Below are 16,997 nucleotides of genomic sequence, written 5' to 3' on the forward strand. Positions count from 1 at the left end.
CCTAATTACACAAAAATAAACTGATCCACACTGACAATAACATCCAGATTCCAAATGAGAAGTGCTAAATATGAGTGTCTGTTCCTTAGCTGTATTAGTTGAAAGCCATGAGTAGTTCCATCTTCCATTCGTTTGTTATCTTCTGGTATTTTACTGGAACCCTGTACATTATTGTCCTAGCCACGAGCCCAGCATATGCCTATTTTCTCTTGTACAAAAATATTTTGTTTTGCACTTGCTCTAAATTCCCACACCATTGATATACTTTCCGATCTGTTCAAAACTCAGATCGTTCACTGTTTATTTTAACAAATGCCAACCCATGGAAAAAAGAAAGAAAAAACATAGGCCATAGCTAGACCAGGCCTATATCCAGGGATCATCCTTGTGCATCCAAATGACACACAGGGGATCCCAGGAGCAGACAGGGATGACCCCTCCATTTGCCTGGGATAATCCAAGGTCTAGCTAAAGCCATAGATGAATCCCAGTCCCTCCATCCTGCCTAGCCTGGTCCTTCTTGCAGTTTAAAGGATCAATGCTATGGGGAAGACTTTGGGAAGAGATTTGGAAGAAGCATAGCTCAGTGGTAGAACTCATGCTTTGCAAAAGCTCCCACTTCATATAGGGCTGGGAGAAACCTCTGCCTGAAACCCTGGAAAGCTGATGCTGGTCAGTATACAATATAGGACCAGTCACTTGCTTCCCTTCAGCCCAACACACAGCTCCAGTTAACTTGAGAGCTAGGCCAGATCTACACCAAGCAACTTATAACACTTTGAAAGTGGTTTGAAAACGGTATATGGAATGTGTTATGGGCCCCAACCATTGTCAGTGCCCTTCAATTGCAGGTGCAGTTAAGAAGAGCAGCAGGACTTTCTGCTGCTCTTGCTGAGTGGCTCTGAACCCGATAACTGCAACCCGTGAAGGCTTGACTTAGCTGGGTTCCAATGACATTCCAACCCATCATGGATAAAACAACCCTTAGCACAAGCCAGGGGTTGTTCAGGGTGGCTTTTTGCCCCAAAATAAGCCAACTTGCAGGAAGTGGTCTCGGTTCAGATGACACAACAACCCATTGTGTCTTGTTGTCCATGATGGGCTGTTGTGTCATGTGAACCTAGTCAGTGGGACCTCTCCCTGGACATGATGAAGTAAGTATTTTATATACTTATGTATGAAACGGAATAGATGCTAATTTGAGGCTTAAGCTGGCTGTAAAATGTATTCTTCAGAGGCTGGAAGGGAAAGGCCTTATGAGCTCGGCCTGCAGCCCAACTGTAAAGGAGTCTAAACCAATCACGGTAAAGTAAAATCTTCCTTTATGTCTGGGCAGCAATAAAGATAAAATTGGTCAGGCAGGCTTATGATTGCCCCAGGCCAAGTAGCCAAGGATACAGAGTTTGTTTAAAGGAGAGAAGGAACACAGAAGGCTTTAAGGAGGGATTCTGTGGCAGAGCCGGAAAAGGAGTGAGTGTGTGAATGAGTGAGTGAACACCACCTAAGATTTCTAGGAAAGATACCACTGGAGAGTAATTTTCTGTGGAAGTTACCACAGGGCCTGTTGACCTACAAAGCTTTTCACTGTCTAGCTCCTTCCTATCTTTCCTCTCTCATCTCACACTATTGCCCCGCTCGTGCTCTTCGCTCCTCTAATGCCATGTTTCTCACCTGCCCAAGGGTCTCTACTTCCCTTGCTCGGCTTCGTCCATTTTCTTCTGCTGCCCCTTACGCCTGGAATGCTTTTCCAGAACATTTGAGAACTACAAGTTCAATCGCAGCTTTTAAAGCTCAGCTAAAAACTTTTCTTTTTAAAACTTGATTTTGTTCTGACTTTTATACTGTTAGTTTTACTCTACCCTGTGCCTGTTTGGTGCATTCTCTTCCCCTTCTTATTGTTTTATTATGATTTTGTTAGAATGTAAGCCTTTGTGGCAGGGTTTTGCTATTTTATTGTTTTACTCTGTACAGCACCATGTACATTGATGGTGCTATATAAATAAATAAATAAATAAATAAGGACTTAAGAGAAGCATCCTTTCTCTATGAGTAGTGGAGAAGGACAGCAGCAGGCCCCAACCAGAAGACCTGTAAGACTGAGCCCTAGGTATCAGAAAGAAGCTCTGGAAGAACGGGGTTGGAATTTGGAGGAGATGCCCAAGAGTAGCACAACCTGATCCCTATTCCCTTATCCATATGTAAGACAAAATGATGCATATCTGGCATTCTGTCTGATCCCAAGCAAGGAAGAGCTGCAGGTAAAATTTCTCAAATGTAGTCTGTGCATGCAATACTTCTTGCATGTGACCCCAGCTTTGTACACATATGTATGGGGCCTTGTAGGGGGCAGCAGGAGAGCCACCAACATCACATCTGCGCCAGGCCCTATAAACCCTCTGAGTGGTCCTGCAAAGCTGACCACAGGGGGTGGGGAGCACCAAAGGCACTCCTTGTCTGGGGCACTATTTATGCTAGGGCTGGCCCTGAAGGACAGCAAACATGCACAGCCATTAGCCCTGGTCATTTTGTGAATCTGGTTGTGGCAAGATTCCCAAAACGATTCTCCAACATTCCTGCAAACTTCAGGAGCCCCAGCTACCCATAGGGCCCACACTTGAGCCCTCCTTTCCATCTATTTTGGTGCCCCATATGTCCACACACCAGCTAGCCACTTTTCTTATAGGGGGAGTGATGTTCCTGTGAATTAATACTTTCATCAGCCTAAATTGCATCTCCCAGTTTCGTAACATTATAATTACATCAAATTATATTACTCACATTGTATTTTAAGGTTTGAGAGTCCCTAATAAATACTTCTACTTTTTAAAGAGATAAAATTAGCCATACTAATCTTGACTCGTTTTATTGGTACCCTTAAGGACAATTATCTCTCTCCCTTTATGTGTGGCATTTTGTAGGGTTTTGTTGTTGTTTAAAAAAAGATTGGATTCTTTCCCATAGTGTTGTGACTCTTTCATTCCCTTCACTAGGATTTTCACAGTAGCTGTGCTTGATAGAATGTGTCCAAAGGCTGCAATCCCGACAAAAGTTGTTCATAATCAGAATTAACCAATCTTTAATTATCCATAGAATTATTAACACAAATATAAAATTATAATAAACCTCGCTTATTCAAAACCAGTTACACAGTTCTGGTGTAACCATGTTATTTGTGTTCATCTCTCTACAATAGTATTATCTCTGCCCTGGTTTTGAGTTCAGCTGATAGTAAGAAATTAATGATGAATTAAACAAACGGGTTGCATGGGTGCTTAACTTCCATGCATACTTAATTTTACCTTGATGTTTTGTCACTGGGGCTGAGATAGGAACATGGTGATATAGAGAGAACCAGTGGGATATTCTCATTTCTTGATACAAAATCTGTAGGGAGGACAGGGAAAGGTGTACTTGAGACTTGCAAAAAAGAAGTTGAAAGGAAAATTTAAGGAGATAGCAAAATGCTTGGGAGTAATCCAAAATTGCAACAATAGAAGCTGAGCTGGGTTGAAATTCACCAACAGTAACAACAAATTAACAAACAGTATCAACAAAGCTATTAGAGAAATCTTGCTTCCTTCCGAAATTTGAAGCCTTTGCCCAAAGATGCCCCTTTGGTGCGCCCCGCCCCGCCCCAGCTTTGCAGGAATACCCAGAGGATTTATAGGGCCTGGTACAGATGCAATGTTGGGGGCCCTCCTGTTGCCCCCTACAAGGCCCCATAAAAAGGAACACAAATTTGCACAAAAGAAATGCAAGCACACAATAAGGGATAAAAAAGGAAAGAATTTTGAGGGGTGCATGTTTAATAATGCTGAGGACACCAGCCTGCACTTGAGGGTTGTCATGTCATGCAAATCAGGTGAGTAGGGATTATGCAAGGTTTAAACAACTCTTGCGTAACTCATGGTCAGGTTTAGGGTTATGCGAGAGTTGTTTAACCCTCACATAACCCATGCTCATTGGGTTCACACAATACCACAACTCACAGCAGGGGTTGTATATGCAGTTTGACACCCACGGGCGCCACAGCTCATCCGCTGAGACTAAAAATAAAACATTCCTTAAATACATCAGAAATAGTGTCAGCCAAGGAGACAGTTGGACATTTAGATGACAACAGAGTTAAAGCGAGTACTAAAGGCAGCTAAAGAGATTGCAGAGGTGGTGAATAAATTCTTTGCAGCTGTCTTTACTACATTAGATATAGGACAGATACACATGCCTGAACAGATCTTTTCAGGAAGAGATTGATGCAAAGAGATCGGCAAATCATCAGATCCAAATAGTTTCCATTGGAAACCCTGGAAATAAGTGGCAGCCGTAATTTCAGTCAAAGTGCCTCTTAGTTTTCTCCCAACATGCACCACAACCAGCGAGAGCCAAAGAATAGAGTACGCAAGGACTTCCACAACAACCCAGCCTATTTCTCTCTACATGCACAAAATATATTCAGCCTATTTCGCCTGCAGAAGCACCTATGGAAACTGCGCCTGCGCAGCAAAAGAGCGTGCCTTTGTGTTTATGGTAGACGAGTTTGCAGAGATAGAAAATGTAGAGTGGCTGTTTTAATGACTGGAGACGGAACTTCCAGGTTCCTATCGATGCTCCTTTTTGTCTCTCCCGCGGGTTGGAACCCTTGGGAAACAATGGACTTGATATTCAAGATTTTAGCCTAATTGTGATCGAGCGTATCCCCCCAGAAACGGAAGGCAGCAAGGAAGAGAGGTGTCTCTACTCTTTATAATTCAAGTCTTATTTCATATGTGTGTCTTTGGGGAGGATGTGATTTTAAGAAAAGTTTATAAATACTGGGAGGGAAATGTCTTGCCAATTCCAATGACATTAACAATAACTCTTTAATGAAAGGTGGGGAGGGGGTGTTATCACAGCCCTGCAATGTAGTCCTGCAATATTTCAGGTTAGAGGTGGGAGGGGTAGAAGCTGTTTTGGGTTTGCAGCCTCAAATCCCCCAATCACTCCTCAGATTGCAGTAAAAAGATCAACCTGCCCGAAGTACCCCTTGAAACCTCCTTCTTCCAGCCCAAATCCAGCACTCAATTGCACGCAGAAGTTCTGTGCTCCATTAACGTGCATACGGGCGTGTTATGGTCCGGCGTGTACAAAACTCTTTTTTAAAAAAAAGCTATTAGGAAAAGAATGAACCTCTTGTCTTTACTGCTACGTTCAGTTTTGGCGACGGGAGGGAGATAGCTTCTTCTGCCCGTTCACAGCTACGCTAAAATTTTGCATTTCTCCATTGATTTCTATGGACCACTCCAGCGGGGAGACCAAACCTGATATCCAAAGCCATCCCGGAACCTAGAACGCTGAACGAGTCTGACTATAAAAAGTCTATAGGGGGTTGGTGTCTGTTGGTTTTACAGGTGTTCCTGCGCTCTGTCGACTTCCGGGAAAATGGCGGCGGCCTGGAGAGCCGCTTGGGCGGTTGTTGTCCGAGGTTATGGGAAACGCGGGGTGTCCGTGCTCGGCACCCCCCGGAGCCAGAGGCATGGGGTGGGCCGGTGGCTGGCAGCTGCCGCTCTGGTCGGAGGTGGCGCCTTGGCGGGCTCCTACAGAAAATGGACCCGGCAGGAGAGGAGCGGAGGCTTCTTGACAGTCCTGGCTCAGGTAAGTGGCGAACCCAATGAGGGTCGACCAGGTGCTGTTCTTCCTTTTCTCTCTTACGACAGCAATGATGACAGTGGCAGCCTCGGGGCCGGAAAGAGCCGTTGTTCCCTCCTCCCATTGCCGTCCACTCTGCATGCCTCAGCTTTTGGAAGGCAACTGGGGTAGCCCTGTTCTGTGGATCCGCTTTATTATTGCTGCAGTTGCTTTTGTGCGACGGGAACAACTGGCGTTGTGGTTTCCCTATTTAGTTCCTTATAACGGCCTTCTCCAGTTTAGTTCCTTCCAGGTTGTATTGGACTACAACTCCCATAATTCCCAACCAGCACTATCTGGGAATTATGGAAGCTGTAATGCAGCATAGTTTGAAGGGTAGCGGGGGGGGGGGGGGGGGCGGGGTTGAGACTTTAAAATTCTGTGGAACTGTGCAAATGTTCAAAATACCTTGAAGACAATGGTTGCATAGTGTTGATAGCCATTTCAACCAGTTTCCTATTTTTAAATAAATCTGCTTTAGATTTATCTGTCCATGTGGAATGAGTATGTTCCTAGACTATGCTGCCTGTGTCTTGCAGTTTTTAATAAGAAACATCTCTTGTGCAGTACTCGAAGCAAATTGATTTCCTGATCCTTTTGGAAGGGTGGATGGGTTTGTATCCAGAGGCTAGTGACCACTAAAAATGCATTGCCAAGAAATGTAAAAGGCTATACTAGATGTTAATTTGGAGCAATATATGAAGAACAGGATTTCATCTTGGCTGTTTCAGTACAGTTCTGAGTAAGAACTGCCAGGAAGAAGTGTAATAGCACATAGGGTAAATAAGGTATTAGTAGTCACTGGAAATAGTTGTGGGTGGATAAACATCAGAATTAAATATTATAATTGGTGCCTCTCCTTGGTTTTCTGTTTGCTATTGGTACTAAAACAATGGTTTGTAAAGCTTAACTCTTTGGAATGGGTTCTTATCAGTCTGTAATATTGTAATTTGTTATAAAGCATTAACTGCAACTTAACCAAGGCTGCACTCCTATGCAATATAGGCCCAGTTCAGAAGACACCTTAAACCATTGCTTTAACCACAGTGGTTAAGCCAGAAAGCTGGGCCATGTTCAGAAGAGATTTTAAACCATGGCTTTAACCACAGTGAATAAGGCAAAAAGCCTTATTCATCGTGGTTAAAGTCATGGTTTAAGGTGTCTTCTGAACACGGCCCACTGAATTGCATAGTATATGCACATGCCTGGAAGTAAGTCCCATTGAACTCTTCTGAGTAGGCATGTATGAGATTGCACTTGAATCTTCATTCAACTAAACAGATAATGCCTCATGTCAGGGCTCTGAGCAAACTACCAGAGAATTATTTCATTTCAGTGTACTTACACCAGCACAACTTGTGTTCCCTTAGTATAAAGTATGTTCTGCTGGGCGCTATCTACTCCCATTTACACTAACTTGTAGGTGGCTGTAAAAGTTATGAGCTTGTATTATCTGTATAGATCTTATCTGACCTATTAACTTTATGTATAAAAAGTCTTATTAAATAGGTTGTTGTAAGATATATATTTACTCATTTGTAAATAAAATATTTTACAAGTAAAATACTTATCTTTGTTCTGTCTGAACTGCATAGTACAGGAAGCTATATAAAGTTTTAAAAACAAATGAGGACACTTGTGATTTAAAAAAAAACTACTTATACAATACTCTTTCTGCCCATTTAAAAAAGCTAGGAGAATAATGTGGTTGCTGTCTGGAGTTATTTACCTTTCCAAAGATCAAGGCCTCCTATTTCTTAGCAGAAGTGAATAGGAGAAACCATACCTCTCTTGATGAGTACTCTTGATGAGTACAGAGTCTCCCTGGATACAAACAGGGAATATTGTGTCTATTTCTAGACATGCAATAAAAATCATAGAACTGGGTAGCATAACACCTAAGAATAGGGTGATGGGAAGTTACTGGTTTGGATCTTAACCATGAATTAGCTAGACGGTCTTAAAAAAGTGACTACTTCTCAAACCTGGCACACACATACACACACCCCATACATTATCACAGTAATCTCATAAGGATTACTGAGATAATGTATGTGAACTGTTCTGAACACTTGAAATATAGAAATCTTGATGTATGTCATGTAATTGAGCCTTGGTGCTGGCCACTTCCCAAACTAAATTTCTTACACAATAGTGAGTAATTCTCCACATTTAATTTAAAAAATATTTATAATTTGAATAACTCATTGAACCACCATTTCTTTTCTGTACTCTGAATCTTTCCTGTTCTAGAATTTAGGATTAGCATAGTACACCAGACTTCTGCAGTGCTTGAAATAACCTTTTTCTTTTGAGTGGACACTGCGTAGCAATTAGCACAGTCATTTTCCAGTGTTGTTGAATACCGGACATAGTGATACTTCATACTTGTTTATCTTTAGCACTATATTTCCAATATCAGAGTCATAGTAATGTACTGCAGAAGATTTTGAGATGGGACACTTCTATCAAACATCTGTTGTTGGCTTTGACTTAATGTTTATTTTCAGAACGCTTGCAATCCTCTGCATTAACATGCCACTACATAGCGTGCTTCTCTCATTAACCAAGTTGGGCTTGGAATGTCTTGTCTTTATGGGTTTACTATTGTGATCCTAAGCCTTGAGCTGAGCTAGTACTGTAATTTGCGTTTGCACTGAATGGTCCTTCTAAATACTACGTATTAACTCCAACTTCTAAATCAAACTAAGCTTTGGTCATTTCTCTGGATGTGAAAAGCTCAAAGTATTCCAAGTTGTTTAGAAGTTTTAAAAAAGCAAAGCCACTGCCTAGATGGGCTTCCAGATTAGGCACATGCTTTAAAGACCATAAAGCTCTTAATCCTTTGAAAATACTGCAAAAATTATTGATTTATGGTGCAAACCTATGTATGTTTAGACAGAAAAAGTCCTACAGCTCCCAGCATTTCCAAGCCAGCATGGGATTTTGTAGAACTTTTTTCCTGTCTATTGATTGTATGATGCACGCAATCTCTTCTTGAGTGATGCATAAGACTACAGAACATCTATCAGTTAATTACTGTCCACAGAGTCTAAGTTAGCCACAGGGAAGTCTATGGCTAATTTATGGTGTCGAGATTGGCTGTTTGCATAATATTTTATAATCTGGATGAAATTAGTTTTAGTAATGTGTTTGACTTAGAAATCATGGGCACTATCCAATGCTGCCACTCCACTTATCCCATGGATGTAGTGCTAGCATAAGCAACCTCTAGCACAACAGCAATAGTGTATGCTGGCATGTCAGGTTTCCCTGGAAAACCTGTCATGCCAGCATACCCATAGAGGTTACTTACTACGTTAGTACTACATCAGTTGTGTAAGCAGAGCAGCAGCATTGAATACTGCCCCATGTCTATTAATCAAACAACACTTACAGAGAATAAAGGCATTGCGTATGTTGACAGAAATTAAAGAACAGTGGATTATTGCAAATGTCAGCCATCATCCTATGGTCCTACAGCATCACTCAAAGACAGAGCTGCAGAAAGTCTAAAGGTAAACATCGGTGAGGATGCTGATGATTAACCTAGTTCAATAGTCTAGTGATCTCTCCCTCTCTCTCTTTCTTTCTTTTTTTTACAAGCAGCAAAATATAATTAGAAACCAAAGCTATCAACTGTTTAATATGTTCACAGTGGTGTCATGCTGGATCAGATCAAGAGTCCATCTAGTCCAACATTCTGTTCACAAAGTGGCCGATCAGCTGTTGACTGAGAACCCACAAACAGGACAGAAGTGCAACAACACCCTCCCACCCATGTTCCCCAGCAACTGCTGTACATAGGCATGCTGCCTCTGATACTGGAGGTACAACATAGCCATCAGGAATAGTAGCCATTGATCACCATCTCCTCCAGGAATTGAACCCCCTTTTAAAGCTATCCATTGGTGGCCATCACTACATCTTGTGGTAATGAATTCTAGAGATTAACTATGTGCTGTGTAAAGAAGTACTTCCTTTTATCTGTCTGGAATCTCCCACCAATTAGCTTCATGGGATGACCCCAGTTTCTTTTATTATGAGAGGGAGAAAAATGACAGCTTTGTACCAGCTAACACTATTCATGTTGCTCTAGAGGTCTCTTATGCTAGCGTAATGTAATTTGCGTTAGCATTCCTGATGCATTTGATAATGCCCAGTGTAACAATGCAGATTAGAAAAGTTATAATATATAAGGCTACACTGGACATTTTCCAGTAATCTGAATAAATCTTTAATATAAAGCAAGGATGCATGAGTATAATATTTTCAAAGTAAAAGCTACAAGATATTTATATCCTGCATTCAAAAAGCTGTAAGTGATACTGTGTTGTGAAACAAGTGCACACCCTTAAGTAAAATCTATTTCTAAATTTAAACGTAACATTATGGCCTCACAGATTCCTTACTTGCTATATTATTGACTGTTTTGGTCTCTCAACATGACAATGTCTGAATGTCAGTAATGCACAGTATGATACTTGTGATATATTTAATGCTCTAGTTATTTAAACTTCATGGATATCTAAAAGTTGAATAACTTCATTATCACATTTTGATAGTTAATTCAATACTTGAAGCTTATTAGGACAATAACATTCAGTCAAGACACAGAAATTACATATAGCAAAGAAGGTTGCATGGGGAGACATGGCAGATGTGTATTCGTGCCCTTGCTTACCTATGTGAGTTACTTTGTCCTGGCACTCCCATTTGTAGGAGCAGGCTTGGGTATTTGTGTCTGAAGTACCAAGGCCAAAGATCCTGTTATAGGCAGAGAAATGTAGCAATATTGTCAAGTTGCTATGTGTCTTCTCAGGCTAGGCTGTTCTGTGCAAAGTCCCCTAACCTGACTTCTCCCTGGTACATGCAAAGTGTGTATAACATGGGGGCAGAGTTAAGAGCTCAATGGTGCATACCCTATTATCTGAGTTACTATGTGGGTTTATATAATTGTGGTGATTGGGTACTTGAGTTATGCCATGCTCTATGCTCTGTCATGATGATGTGGGTGAGGTGACCATCGACACATCCATGGTTCCCATTGAAGTCAGGGCTTGGTGTAGGTTTTCACAATTGGGGAAGTGGTGTATCTGGGTGATCCACTGTTTTGTGATCTACTGTTTTATCATCCATGTCAGTGGCATATCATGAGTTCTGCCAGGGAACCAGGGCTTTTACTGAACCCTAAAACCCCTTGGTTGGTTTGATACTCTATGAAAATCTCTTTTTAATTTCAATTTGATATTTAGCATCTGCAGGAAAATTACTATCATTCTGCATTTGTAATTGAATTCCAGAATTTTGCCCTTAATATTCTCATCTAAAAGTGCCTACTTTTTTCTTTATTACCATATTTCTTCGATTGTAAGACGCCATCGATTGTAAAACGCACACTAATTTCAGTACCACCAACAGAAAAAAAGCTTTGATTCTAAGAATAATAATCGCACCGCGATTCTAAGATGCACCCCGTTTTTAGAGATGTTTATATGGGGGGAAAAGTGCATCTTAGAATCAAAGAAATACGGTAATAAACTTGGAGTCCAGAATGCCACAGTTTTTCTTCTGCAGCAGTACTGCTCTATTGGCTCAAAGTACTACTTGATCCATAATGGAGTGTGGTAGCAGGGCTTATGCTGAATCTTCAACCCCTTGATTATTTTAATATTCTATGAAAGTATCTTTATATTAAATTTTAGTTTGATATTTAGCATCTGCAGCCTAATGACTATCATTCTGCATATGTAATCGCATTCCAGAGTTTTGGAAAGATTGGTGCAGAATTACCTGCATGAGATTCCATTCTGAACTTTTTGAAAACAAAAATAAAAAATGGACATTTGGAAAGTAATATTGGTAATCTGTTCATCCCTAAATCTTTGAACTTCAAATTATAAAATTCAACGATATTAACTGAAGATTTCAGCACAAATCATATAATTTCTCTTGTAGTAATCAGTTTTGCTTTGAGACATGTAAGGTGGCAAACATAAGCCTTGTAACAGTAGGATGGTTAAACAGTGTTTCAAAGCACTATAGTATTTTTTAAAAAACGTTAGTGATTGTAGTGAAAAGGCTGTCTTTATCCTCCATTGCCCTGGGCAAGTAGTTTTGGAGTTTGTGGGACTAATTGTTCCCCTGAGGTAGAGATGTAAAATTTCTGGAAATTTTGAAGGCATGTGGGGGGAAACAGTTTTTTTGTGGGGGGGTGGGGGTGGGAATGGAATTTTTTTGGGGAAAATGCAAAATGCAATATTAGCACTTTTTACAGACTAAAAGTCACTTTGTTACTTTAGGAACATAAAACTGTAATTATGTTCAAGTTGGTTTGGCATAACGTTTTCACATTTGGTATATTAAAAGTACAGTATATTCAAGTAATTATTACAAGTTGAATTTACTTTTATTTTTTTTATTTTTATTTTTTTATTTTTTTTTGGTAACAAACGGAGCTACAAGCTCCTGAACTGTAAGGAACACCTGAAATGTAAGGAACCTCTTTGGTTTTGCCAGTTTATGAGGAGCAGGCAAAAAAAAAAAAATTAAAACACACACACAAAATCATCAACATTAGTAAGAAAGAAAATTACGTCTCTGCTAGTCCTCCACAGTATCGAGCAGACATAAAGTACCCATTCCCATAAAAAGAACTGAGGAAAAAAGCAAACCAAGATTCAATGAATATGCATGAGATTTAATCAAACTCATTTTCTGAGCTATAGCTATCACTATCAGTTTCAGTCTGCTTCAATGGCAGTGCCCCTTAGAGGCAGAAATGAATCTTGCTCTTGCATTTGAGAGTTCTAGTCTCAGTTAGCGACCCAGGACTTGCTTTTCCTCGGTGCACAGAAATTGTAATAATCTGATACTGTACATAGTTTTAGTAATCATTTGGAGAAGTAAATATATGAACACCTTATCTTAAACATTTTATTCATCATGCTAAGTTAAAACATTCCATAATCCATTTTTCTTCATTCTCTTCAATTTCTCAGAAAAAAGCAAAAAAAAAAAAAAAAGGCTTTGGGGGAAACGGGGGGAGGGGTGTTCTGAATTTTTCTGGGGGGTTTCCAGGCCTTTACATCTCTACCCTGAAAGTGAATGGTCATAGTTTAGTGGCAGGGCACATGCTTTGCATGCAAAAAGCCCCAGGTTCAACCCCTGTCATTGCCAAAAGGTGCTTGAAAAGACTCCTGCCAAAAACACTTGATAGTTGTTGCTACTAAGGTAGATGAGCCAATGATTTAACTTGATATAAGGCAGCTTCCTATGTCTCATTTAGTCCAGTTAACTAGAGAGGCGTGTACTGTTACCCACTGAATTAGAGCAGCTCTGTTTCCAACACTTCTGATCTAACTTATGCATTAGCTATGCTACTCTGTCGCTTGTTCAAAGAGTAAACTTTTTAAACTATCCCTCTTAACTCTGAATATCTTACAGTTTTTTAACAGTTTTCTTTACTGGTATTATTATTATTATTATTATTATTATTATTATTATTATTATTTACATTTATATATCGCCCCATAGCTGAAGCTCTCTGGGCGGGTGGTAGCATACTCGATCCCATGAAAATCTATGAACAGCTAGCCATGTGTAAAAGTTAATGTGTATGGGATCATCAAGCATTTAGTGTTTCATGCTTGTTAGCAAGGATTGGTTAAGCATGCAAACAAGTACTATACTCAAAAGAAGAAGAAAAGATAGAAGCTGTTGAAGTGGTAAACTATTTAATCATATTTCTATCTTTTGCTGAGTGAACTTCGGCGTTGGGATAGAATGCAGTCTTCTGACCATCAGCAAGTCTTGGTTTCTTCTTTGTTTTTCAGTCTCATTATGTAGTATGAGAATGTTTGTTCTAAGTATAACTGCTGTAAGGAGGTGCTGTAAAAGCAAAGAGTGCATAAGTGTTGCCTTGTGTGCCTCTTTATTTGCCAAGGTGGCAGAGTGTGCCAGACCCATCGCAACCTATTTGCAGTCTGTAAACTACAAAAGACCATATCACATCTCTCAAGTCAATTATTAGTGCTTTGAATCAGTACTTAAGCAGTCTTTCTGATTATCTCAATCTTTATATAGAGACATAAAGTTGAGTTCCCCATTTTCTTTCATGTCTCTATCCATCAGCCAAAGATATAAGTCTGTGCTGCACAGTGTGGTAACTCAACATATAAAGGCACCTACTCTGAAGAATTTTGGCACTCTCAAACTGCTAGATATTTATGTAGATCGTTATTCTACATAAGCATCTAGTAGTTTGAAAGCCGTCCACAATTTGCAGTCAAAGTTTTTGCAGCTAAGGCCATGCAATAATAGAAAGTAGCGTTACCTGAAAATACAGTACTGTTCAGCAGGTGTCATGGCCAATTTTTCTGACACTCTAACATAGAACACCCAAATCAGTGAAATTCTTAATTGCAGCAAATCTCATGATGAAAGCTCAGCAGTTACCACTCCCCATATATCATATAGGCACATTGGTTAGTTCACAAAATAGCTTAAAGATTAAATATGACAACCATGTCAGGAAACAGTCCAGCTATAGTGGCCCAAGTCGGATATCTACAGTTCATAATAAATAGCAAGATCACGAGCCTCTATGCCAGCCTTTCTCAACCTGGGGCACTCCAGATGTGTTGGACTGCATCTCCCAGAATGCCCCAGCCAGCTGGCTGGGGCATTCTGGGAGTTGTAGTCCAACACATCTGGAGCGCCCCAGGTTGAGAAAGGCTGCTCTATGCCAAGCAGGGCATCTCTGTTCCACCCTCTTGAGTTGATGTCTTAACCTGGGTGACACTTCTTCAGCCCTCTTCCTCTGCTTGGTTCCCACAGAAGATTTGTAGGGTTGGACAGATCAAAGATTTGACTTTATCTTGCAGATATGGCCAAAACAGAGTGCCACTCTCCTTTAGCCTATAAACAGAGGGGAGGCCATGCTGAGTCCTGCCCTCCTCGTTCTGACATTCCACTGCTTGAGCAGGCCCCCAGCTAGCCCAACAGAAGGAGTATTTTAAAAAGAGAAAACCATATCACATTTGTCATATTTGTTTAAGTATTCTCTGTGTTAGTACTTTAGAAATATAAGTAAACATGCTATTTGTACCAGTAGCCATTAAATTATGTCTGTTTACCACTATGAAAATGTTTAGTTAATGATGTAGGACAGAAATTTTGAGTCAGTTGATAACCTTTTTTATGCCATTGATGATGATATGCCTTTTTATACGCTGGAAACTATTCCGACCTTTCTAAAATCCAAAAATGTCAGAATAGTCACAGCTTTTCTGGAGCATAAAATGTAATGTACTTTAAATGACAAAGAAACATCCCACAGACATGTAGATTCAAACAAAATTACTGGAACAGATCAAAATGAAGGTGGTATGGCTAATAAAATAATAGCAGTCTTGAGGCCTGTAATTCCTCCTTAGATTAGATACATGATATTTTGTTGGCACGAAGTTCAAACTCCTGTTCCCATACTATTAGTAATTTGACTTCAGTCATGTACAGGCTTGTTGACAGCTATTTACTAGAAGTCTCCTGTAAAGTTGGGAAGGTAAATCAGGTATCCTGCTGTGCAGCAATAAAGGTATTGGCATACCAGCTGCAAGGACTATTTTTAGCTCAAGCTTTAGCTTTATGATGGCATTGTGTATTAGTAATAAGTGCAGTAAAATTTCAAAGTACTACAAATCTGAACGTATCTTGGCTTTTTACTGTTTTATTCCTCCTCTAAGCAGTGGGTTAATTCAGGGAAGACTTTTCAAGCTGTTGAGTTCAAAATACTCAGAGAATAAAGGTGCAGAGATTACCTTTCTGGCTTCCCAAGTACTTTGTTGCAAAATATTAAAATGTAAATATAATATGTATTTGGTGAATATTAAATAAAAGGCAAAACACAAATTAATGTAAAACTAGGCAAGACAGGAGCAATAGTTATAAATGCTTTGTATTAAACCACTTCACATATATTTCACTAATCCTGACAGCATCCATTTTAGGTAGTTCAGGATTATCCCAATATCACAAATGGAGAGCTGATCCTGAAATCTTGCTGAAGGCCACAGCTGAAATAAGATTTCAGTCGGTGTCTTAACTTACATCTCATGGCCTTAGCTGCTAACTACACCTTCTTTCCAAGAGGGAAATTGTTTATTCAATATTTAAGTGAAATTATAGAATTGAATTATAGAACACATCAATAGATCAACACATCAATTATAGAACACTTCTTTTCACATCAATATGATGATCAGTCTTATTTTTAAAAATTTGCAACAATGTTTTAATGAAATTCTGCTTACCAAGTCTTTAACAAAAGTTGTTCATGTTAATTTTCTAGTGGCTTAGAGTAGCAAGCCAGAATGGCTTCTGGATTCATCGTGTTATATAAAACTCCAGGCACCTGGTCTGATGGATTTCCTGTTTCTTCAGATTTGGATATTTTGGAAACAAATTTAGAAGCCCAAACTATGTTTTTATGCATAATTGGGACTGCTGATTTATTTATTTATTTATTTATTGCATTTTTATACTGCCCAATAGCCAAAGCACCCTGGGCGGTTCACAAAAATTAAACCATTCAAAGTATAAAACAATAACATGATATAAAATACAATATAAAAGCACAACCAGGATAAAATCAGCAGCGGTGCAGAAATACAAATTTAAAATACAAATGATAGAAAGGCACAGCCATTCATATCTCCTGAAATATTTCTAGAAGTTTGTGTTCTGGTAAATTAACAACTCTGGAGAGTCAAATATTAATTTATTTAAATATAAATATTCTTCATACAGGCTATTGTCCACAAATGTGACACATTATTCTCTACTTAAATCTTAGTGTTTACTTGCAGTCATTTTCCTGTATTGTTTCTGGCTTGCAAATATTTAAGTTTTAGTAATCCTTTTCTTATTTCCCCCTATCTTTCTCTGCTAATATTACATCTGACAACATCATTAGGTTTGAAATTAGATTTCCCTCCTTCTCATCTTTAAACATTAGTCTTTAATTGTTGTAAACCGCCCAGAGAGCTTCGGCTGTGGGGCGGTATATAAATGTAATTAAATAAATAAATAAATAAATAAATAAAATAAATAAATAAATAGTCTGAGGAACTGTGTAAATATGGAGTTTCATATTTACATTTTTTAAGTCAGTAGGAACAATCTTACATATGAGCTAAGAAACTGTAGCTTGTGTCACAACTTCATGTACCCCCCCCACCTTGCACATGCCAGCTGGATTTACCCAATTACCCTTGCCAACATGGCAAGGGTGGTTTGTTGGGGTGGTTAACAACTCAGTAACCCTAAAACAA

The 16,997-nt window shown here is 39.5% G+C and overlaps 1 protein-coding gene across 1 annotated transcript in view; it reads left to right on the forward strand.

Annotated features, from left to right (window-relative positions):
- The first annotated feature begins 5,413 nt into the window (after positions 1–5,413).
- Positions 5,414–16,997, forward strand: part of MICU2 (mitochondrial calcium uptake 2) — a 93,203-nt gene continuing 81,619 nt past the window's right edge. The window contains exon 1 of the mRNA XM_063127032.1: positions 5,414–5,631. Within this exon, the coding sequence (XP_062983102.1) occupies positions 5,419–5,631 (213 nt within the window). The 5' untranslated portion in view covers positions 5,414–5,418. The remainder of the gene's footprint in view (positions 5,632–16,997) is intronic.

The sequence above is a fragment of the Elgaria multicarinata genome, chromosome 5 (genome assembly GCF_023053635.1).
Source record: "Elgaria multicarinata webbii isolate HBS135686 ecotype San Diego chromosome 5, rElgMul1.1.pri, whole genome shotgun sequence".
Classification (NCBI taxonomy): domain Eukaryota; kingdom Metazoa; phylum Chordata; class Lepidosauria; order Squamata; family Anguidae; genus Elgaria; species Elgaria multicarinata.